The following is a 9,319-nucleotide window of genomic DNA, read 5'->3' as shown; positions in this document are numbered from 1 at the left end:
GAAACGCTAAAAACTGTGCCGCTAATTAATGCTGCAGAATTAATAAGCTTCATGATAATAGTGAAGCCAAACACCTGTGTAGGCTTCTGGTTAGAGCCACTTTGCAAAAGGAGTCGCACCACCCGTGTTAACACCTTCAGGTGTTCTTAATAATAGTATACAGGATCAATAAGCTAATGAGACTAAACATACCTCAAAGCCTGCAGTTTAGGGCTCACCTGAGAAACTGTAGAAAAACTGCACACTTTCCAGAGTAGGTAACCCAGTGCATGTTTAAATTGAGGTTACCATGGTGATATGCTGTAGTTAGGTGAGCCAGGTTCATGATACCAGTAAACCTGGATACCGACTAACACTATTACTCAGATGTGATTGGAGGCCTCTGCTGTGTGCTGGTGTGAAGCGTTATGTTCTGAGTTGTGCAGTATCACCGGGTGTAGCAATAGAAAATCAAACCACCTCAGGGGATCCTCATTTACACAGTGTGACAGTCAGTTTTACTGTGAGTGGTAGCAAACCTGCAGTGTTAAACAGTAATTCTGTGTTTAAACGAGACTCGTAGAGTAACCCCGCCCCCGTGCCGCTGTGTCACCAGCAACCAGTCAAATCAATGCAATCACTGTTGTTGGATCAATTATAAAAAACTTTATTTTATAAACGTGAAAAAAACCTGCTGTTACGTTAAAATCCAGGCAATAAAATCTAAATGGATACTGGACATTTGTGTTGTTTTTTTTCTCATGTTTAAAACGAATTAAAGAGGCTCACACGGGTCCAACACGAGGCTCTAATATAACCGGGATTCACACTGTAACACGATCAGTCTACAAAACGCTGCTGGTGCAGCTTCTCTTTCACACACGATAAATAAAAAGAAGGCAGGAGAAGCTGTCGCGTGGTTATCTCTGACTGCTGCTGCCGCTGCTGGTGGAGGCCTGGCTGGAGTTGGGGAGGGAGTGGGCCTCTCTGTACTGCTGAGTCCAGGTCTTAGGGTCCTGTTCATGAAGCTGAGATCAGACACACAAACCATCATTAGTAGCCACAGCTTCATCTGCAGGTGTAGGCGTGCTCTGCTCAGCGAACTTACTTCACCCATGAACTCCAGGATTTTGGCTTTCGACACCTCTGCGTCGGCGCGCTGACCCCAGCGAAACTCGTGCTCAATGGGCTCCGTGTGAGGGATCCGCACGTACTCCAGGTACCTACACGCACGCACACACACACACACACAGGAATCAGACTGAGCATTAACAGAAAAGATGTTAAGTAAATGAGTGTGGAAGTCAATATAAACTGAACGTGAGCAGCGAGCTCCTCTTGACATCTTATACAATAAAACATGATCGTCCTATAAACTAAGGTCGGGAGAACTGAAACGTCCAGCATCGATGCTGATCATCACATCTCCCAACAGGACCTGTGATCGCCCACCTGATTATTTATGAGCTGATATATAAAACTGCAGATAAATGAAAACTTAAAGCAGTAAAGAGACTTTGGGAAAACCCATCAGCCACATTATGAGTGCTGATGGGACACATGGGCCGTCCACCACCTGTGACAATAACAAATAAATTCAGCCGATAAATTTGTTCAGTCTCCAAATATCTATTAGTCTGAAATCGTTATCAACCGGGTTCACTTACAGATGTTGTGCTTGCTTCCACTGACAGCTGTGGGTTTAATTTCAGGGTAAATGAAAATTTCACACCTTTAATTTTTTTTGTCCTTTTACATTTTGATGAAAACAACTTTAAAAAAAAGAAACTCAACACCAACAGATCCTTTTCATCCAGACTGAGGAGTAATCACGTTACATAATCATTCAGTTGCAATATGAAACATCAGTGATGCTGCCAGCACATCGCATGGAAGTCTGAGTCTTCAGGTTGGAAAATATGAATTACAATACAGCAAAAAACAACAAGCGCTGAAGGAAGAAAAAAAAGCACTTTATGAAATCCACTGCAGCCTGTTTTTGTCGTTAGAAAACAGACGCAGAAAAGTAACTGAAGACAAAATGTCAAAGAAATGCGAACCGAAACAACACGTGGTTTTCCCGTGTGGAAATGTGACCGGCATAAAGTTTGGGAATGTTGGAGCGAGCTGGTCCAGGCACGGTGCTGCAGTGCTCTGGCCTCCTGCGCCCTCCTGCTGCTCTGTGGTGTGGTATAAACCAGAGTCTACGGTCTGACAGACGCTGGCTCTGAACACACCAGTGCGCTACGACTACAGCGACCCCGCCGGACTCGAACCCGCGACCTTCTGCTTACACGGCGGTGCCTTTAGACGCCTGAACCATCGTCAGACTGCAGGACGCAGGTACTGCACACCTGCCCCGTGAAATGTGGGGGAGGGGTTTACATGCCATCGGGTAATCAGATTACATCCAGTTCAGCGCAGTAACTTCACATCTCGATCAGAACTTTAAACTGTCCTTGATCATTTGTGGCTGACCCCAGAGTGACCCGGTTACCACGGTGACAGAGCCCATGACTCGGGTTGCTTCCTACCTTTGACGCACAAACTCGTCTGTGACCATCTTCCTCACGTCACCAAACTCCTCGTGCTTCTCTCTGCGCACAGCAAACAGAAACGTTTAAAGTCAGATGTGTGCCGACTCCTAACGGGCAGCCGGGCGCCGACTGATGGGGCGTGGCCTCACCCCGGGTCCACGCGCAGCTTCCTCAGAGTGTTCCAGATCAGATCTGTACGACGAGGGAAGACAAACGTGTCAAACTTGTGTCCTTCCACAGATGAACTCGCCTTTGTTTTATTTAAGGAAGACTGAAACTCACTCTCTCTGACGACACCGCCTTTCATGAAAATGACGCTGAGGATCGCTAACAGCAGACCCATCTTTGGATTGGACGGGCTCCTGCGCGCCACAGGAAACAGATACTCGTTACACAAATGCAGGTTTTCTGATGACAGACTCGTGTTGGCTGTGCCAGAGTATAAAACACGCGGGTATTCAATAATTGAATCCTGCTGCTCTCACTCGCCAGCCTCAGCGTTGAACTGTTTAGGTTGTGATGTAACACATGATGTCACCACTAGATGGGGCTGCAGTCTCTGCCCACAGTTTCTAAAGTTAAAGACCTCTCAGATTCCTCCACACAGCGCACACAAGGACACAAACATTTGTACTGCTGATGTTTAGACACTCGCTTCCCCGGTTTATGAATATATGCATGAATACTCACCTGATCGGCAAGGCTTTGTCAGGCGTCTCCAAATTATTGACCAATATGTACATTTTATTTTTAGGGTCGATTTCCACCAGCTTCAGGCCAAACACCTGGACAGAGCAGCAGAGGAGCGCAGCGCTGAGACAGTTTCACTTTCAAATCGTGAATCGTGACGCCGATCATCTCTGACTCTACAAACCTGGTCAAATGTCCGCGCCGCCCTCTTTAGGATCTCGGGGTAAATGTTTCGGTAATCCTTCACCACATGTTTCACCAGGTCTGAAACGGCACAGAGGAGACGTTATCCTTCATTACTGTGCTTTATACGTGTGTCTGGGACATCCACGGCTGTACCTGCTCGCCGTACAGGCATCTTCTTCTGGTCCTTCACCAGGAAGTACTGCACCACCTCAGCCGTCTGCAGACAGACGAGTGACAGAAAAAAAAACATTAAATACATTTTACTAGTGCTGGGCGATATGACGATATATATCGTGTGGACGATAGAAAAGTGTCTATCGTGCCATTTGTCTTCTATCGTTTCTATCGTTTCTGACCCGAATTTTACAAATTATTACATAAAATATATCATTAACCCTTTACAACCGGTCGGAGCAGGCACACTCCGTTTTCCCTAACTATTTTTAAATCCCTGTAGAACTAGAACCACATAAGGTAGTGCAATAATGGTTTTTTTTTTTTGAATATGAAACCGTAGGAGTTGTACTTATATCTTATTCCATTAGCTTGCCCTAGGTCACGGTTTTCTTCCACATATGGCTTTGCAAAAATTGCATAAAAAGCACTTCCAGCAACAAAAACATAATATTCCAGACTTGCAGCAACAAAAACATAATATTCCAGAAACACGCTTTGCCAATCCGATCAGCTGTTCATAACACTTCCTACGTTGGAATATAAGTCAGCGCGAACTATCGCATGTCCGCCATTACCTGTCCGAAACCGGAAGTGACGTCACTTTCGCGGAAAATGTAGTTTTTTAAGCTTCAAAGTCTATGTTGGTGTTTTTAAAAGTCATGTTTGACTTTATGCTTTTCTGTATCGTTTCTGGGATGCTTAGAAGTCAAATTACACTGTTGGAAATAGTTTATTTTGATGCACATGCTGTTTTTTTGCAAATTTGCATTAATTTATTTTCATTTATATATAAAAATTTGTGTATCTCAAAAATAAAACTATGAAGACACTCAAAATAAATAAATGTAAAGATAAGCTCTGGCGGACTTGGTTCTATGGTAGGTCGTAAAGGGTTAAATAGCCTGTGGCAAATATATTAGTGTTGTCTTCTCACTATACATGCTCTTAACTTTATGCAAGAGAAAATAAAGTATAAAAAAATGATATTTTTCGCAAAGAAACTCTGTCTTGTGGTTTTGCAACATGGTGCTGCTTTACGTGCACCCGGATTTGCGACATACTTTACAGTAACTCAAAACAAAGACTGCACCCTCTCCACTCGCTGCTTACAGACTGCATACTTTCCAGATGACCACAGGTCAGGTGGTATATCGTGATATATATCGTTATCGTGATATAAAATAATTCATATCGTGATAAATATTTTTTCCATATCGCCCAGCACTACATTTTACTGATCATTAAGAATCAAACTCTGGGTTTCTCCTTGTTCTGTACCTTTTGGTCGACCTGTGCAGGTGTGAGCTTCTCCAGCCCTCTCTGCACCTGTGACGTACTCGGCTGAGTGAAGGTCGCATCATCATCCTCATCCTGAGCCACCAAGTTGCCGGTGTGTCTCTACGTGGGAAAAATGTACTCTGAAGTCAGTATCTGTGAAACTCACTGACACCCTCAGATTCAGCTTACTTTGCTGTACGGTAACTTTGACTTTTATCAGCTGGCTGTCCAAAAGCTCTGGGAGAAGATGGAGACACGATAAGGTTCTTGCAATAATCGCCAAACGGACAGACCTCCAGAGGTTCAACACCAAAAACCATCAAGTCCAACCAATCACAGCTATTAGGTTTCAAAGAGAAGCAGCAGCAGTCAACGAGCTCCTGGCCTCCATGCTGCCCCAAGCATCTGACTGCATCAGTCTGAGACGAGGTGGCAGTCACTACGCTACGTTCACGCTTCTTTCCTATGAAAGTTTGCTGCTCTGATTTCCCGGCAACGTCAGCGCAGTTTCAGCAAGTCGGCTTGTCACTGGGAAGAGCGATCCAGCAGCCGAGACCAGTTCAGGATGGTTATGGTTGGTCTGAGCTCGCAGTTGGAACCCTCCACAGGTCAAAGCTAATCTTGCCTTTGCTGCTCCGCTGAGGCCTCAAACTCGCGGCCCCTATATTGATGTGAAGAAATATAACGCAGTTTGGCTTTTTCTGTTGGGGAGGATTTGTTTGTTGTTGAGTGAAATGTTAAAATAAGTTTTTTAAATGATTTATTATGAAGGTGATATGAGCAGAGAGCACAAACATGCTGAGGGATCGGCTGTGTTAGTTCAGCGAGAGAGTCACAAACTAATGTGAACACTTATGTCTGTGTTTGTATTTTGTTACATATGAACAAAATGTGTCTGTCCAGAAAGAGGACCGGTGTGTTTATTTGGTAGTTCAATAAAAGGCTTCAGTTAGTTTGCAGTTTTGTCTTGTTATACAATATTTAAAATAAAAAACAAACAAAACGCTACACTTTCAGAAATATTTGTGCGTGATTTCTTCTTGTTTGTTTTGTACTATTTGAACACTACAGTGAGATGATAGTGCCAGCAGTGGCCCACAGCTGATTTAAGTTTGAGACTTCTGACTTAGGCAAAGTGCCGATGACCCTGAGGTACCCCGCTGAAGATATGGAAGGGTTCCCAATAAAGTGACCATTCAGACCACCTCACCGCCATCAGGGACCAGCCTGTTCGTCCGGCTGCTTCAGCGGTTTCTGCTCGTAGCATCTCTGATGTTTCTCAGCATGTGTTTAAGAAACCATGCATTACATTTTCTCCAGTGAAGACAGAGCAAACATCCAGAGAGCTGGAGCTTGTTTCTGTCCCTCTGCATCACAGACATCAAATTACTGCACTTAATTCAAACTCTATATCCCATGATGCTGAAGCTCCTATCATTGGGACACGTGGAGTGGGTGTAATAATTATTTAACATATGCCCTCACAATCTGAATCATTTTTCCTGCATGGGCTGCTTTTTTCCAGCTGCTGTGGTTTGATCTGGACGTGATCTCGTGTTTATACAAAGGCGTTCACCACTTTACCCTAGCACCTCTCATTACTGTAACAGTGCAGACACTCGAAGTGAAAAGAATTTCTTCTGTGGTGGAAACGAAGGACTTACTCTCTGAGAGGAGCTCTGTGTGCTGGACGGTCTTTTCCTCTGCGTCATGGTGACACACCGCCTGATAAAGGAGACAGGTAGGGTGAACAGATGTCCCTCTTTAGGTTGGACTGCACGGCATTTTTCTTCCTGGCCTCCTGCGCCACATCTCGAATGGTTCTGCAGTACATGCACTTTTCTAAAGTCTGACTTTCACATACATGAAGGGGAGGCTGTTTATCGTTATCTGAAGAGGATCAGCCTGTCACCAAAGGTCATTCTGTTTGCAGCTTTGCACAGCAGGAAATTATGGTGTGAGGTGATACAGCGTGTGCATCGTCACTGGATTAAAAATGGTAAAATTGCCAGATGTGTCTTGAAGAAGGTTTGTGATGTAGGAATACATCCCAACTGGAACAGAGGAACTGTCACCAGACAGAAGAGCAACTGAAATAACAGTGAAGCCAAACAGAATGATGTATTTACAAAGGAGGAAATAATTATTTGACCTCCCTCCTGAATTTATAAGTTTGCTCTTCTACAAAGAAACAAACAGTCTCTAATTTTTAATGTTAGTTTGATTTTAATAGAAAGAGAACACACACACACACACACACACACACACACACACACACACACACACACACCTTCCAAAAAACCCCATTATATAAACGTTATAACTTAATTTGAATGTTATTGGTTGAAATATGTGCTTGATCCACAAGCCCCTCAATGCAGTGAAGAATCCTGTACCCTCTGCAGGAAAGCAGCCTCCGTGATTGGCTGTTCCGTCTCACTCCATTAAAATCTAAGTACCGTAAAAATCAGTCTGTTCATTTCTTTGTAAGAGAGCAAACCTAGTTAGATCTGAAATGTTAGACTCAGCGCTGACCTGTCCCACACAAACAGTTTTTACCGCACATTTACTCTGTTAGGACCTGATCACCGTAGCTACAACGTGTGTGTGTGTGTGTGTGTGTGTGTGTGTGTTTCGGCGCGTTTTAAACGAGAAAGTCTGCAGGCTGAACAAAAACAAAAACCCGGAAGTGACCACAGATCCTTAACGCGAAAAGCAGAGCAGACAGCGTTGCTAACTCCGTGCCCTAAAATACTTCACCCGGATTTCCCGGGATAAAGCGTGGCTAACAGAAGCTTCAAATAGTCTGTATGTTTTAGAAAATGACTCACTTTGATCCTCCACCCGTTCCAAACGGTCAGATTCCCGCTAATGGGGCTTGTAGTCGCCTGCTGATGACGTCATTTGCACTTGCCGCTTTTCCTTTCCGTTTCATTCGGCAGAAACGTCGTTGGTTTCATTCATTAATTAAATAAAAATTGAGTGATTTTATTTATTTATCCCCCTGTGACAGTTTGATGGTTTATAAATTATTTTTATTTTACAAATTCGCCGGAATAATATTGTTCATTAGTTTATGTGTAAAAAGGAACTAATTTGCATAATTACTAATGAACAGAAATATGAACGTTTGATAAAGAGATAAATAATCATACTGATATAACTCATGATTATATGATTAAATTCATGACGCACACAGGAGGACAGACGTGAGAAACTACTGAAATTTATTCCACAGACTAGCATATTTAAAATGAAGTCTTCTCGGCATTCCTTTGGAAAGTGTACCAGCCTCTGTAGGAGATAAATGTAACTGCCCATATTAAAGACGAAGCTACAGACCCTTTCATCCAACTATGAATATCTCCATGTAATCCTCTGGATGAGGAAAAATCACTTTCATTATTATTACTTTTTAAAATTAGATTTAAAGTCCCATGTTTATTGTTGCGCCAGTCTGATATTTGAGAACATGAAAATTTCTGGAAAAAAGTGTTTCAGTCTTAGAAATTCGGGTTAGGCTTTTTATTTAGGCTAAACGTTGTACTACATGAGATTTTAGAGTTTTATTGAATAAAATATGCAAGTCACAGTAATTGACGTGTGAACAAGAAGCACAAACGTCCACCGAGGCATCTCTCTCTCTCTCTCTCTGGGCAGTACTTACTGTTAAAGGAATAATATTCTATTTTTATATAAACATGTAAGAGTGGATAACTTCGTAAACAACCGGACATGAATAACTTGAGATTATTATATAATAGCAGAGTTCTCTCTCTTCCTCTTGAAAATACTTTCCTTAAAGATTTAACACATTTTAGGATCAATAAAGGCAGAAATGTAAATGTGAGGTCAGAGGTCAAATGTGAGACAATATTAGGATGCAACTATCTGCCCCGTGAGTTCACCTCGGTCATCGCCACGGTGGTCTACATCTCACCCCAAGCGGACACAGGTATGGCTTTGTCCGAACTACATGATGTGCTGAGTTCGCTTCAAAACAAGGATCCGGGCGCAGCCCTCATTGTAGCAGGAGACTTTAATAAAGCGAACCTCAGACAAGTCATGCCAAACTTTTACCAGCATGTCTCGTGTCCAACGAGGGGGGATCGAATTTTGGATCACTGCTACACACCATACAAGCAGGGCTACAAAGCTGTCTCACATCCGGCTTTTGGGAAGTCTGACCACAACGCCATCTTCCTCATTCCCCAGTATAAACAAAACATACGGAAGGAAGAAGTAACCACGAGGGAGGTGAAACGGTGGTCTGCCCAATCAGAAGCTACGCTACAGGACGCACTCAACGACGTCGACTGGGACATGTTCAGAGCATGCGCAGTCGACATCAACGAGTTTACGGAAGTAGCAGTATGCTTCGTCAATATGCTAGCGGAGGAGATTATCCCCACTGCGAGAGTCACCACATTCCCAAACCAGAAACCGTGGATGGACAGATCGATCCGCGCCTC

General features: G+C 43.4%; 1 protein-coding gene across 1 annotated transcript; it reads right to left on the bottom strand.

Annotated features, from left to right (window-relative positions):
• Positions 1-895: 895 nt before the first annotated feature.
• On the bottom strand, positions 896-7,757 carry ndnl2 (necdin-like 2). The gene is made up of 11 exons (XM_063463087.1): positions 7,679-7,757; positions 6,512-6,572; positions 4,848-4,967; positions 3,546-3,609; positions 3,391-3,470; positions 3,207-3,301; positions 2,799-2,878; positions 2,666-2,708; positions 2,514-2,576; positions 1,088-1,202; positions 896-1,007 (listed from the first exon to the last, which is right to left on the bottom strand). Exons 2-11 carry the CDS (start codon positions 6,557-6,559, stop codon positions 900-902), a joined length of 816 nt encoding a protein of 271 aa, XP_063319157.1. The 5' UTR covers positions 6,560-6,572; positions 7,679-7,757; the 3' UTR covers positions 896-899.
• Positions 7,758-9,319: the final 1,562 nt, after the last annotated feature.

The sequence above is a fragment of the Pelmatolapia mariae genome, linkage group LG20, assembly GCF_036321145.2.
Source record: "Pelmatolapia mariae isolate MD_Pm_ZW linkage group LG20, Pm_UMD_F_2, whole genome shotgun sequence".
In the NCBI taxonomy this organism is placed as follows: domain Eukaryota; kingdom Metazoa; phylum Chordata; class Actinopteri; order Cichliformes; family Cichlidae; genus Pelmatolapia; species Pelmatolapia mariae.
This window is presented reverse-complemented; position numbering and strand designations above follow the sequence as displayed.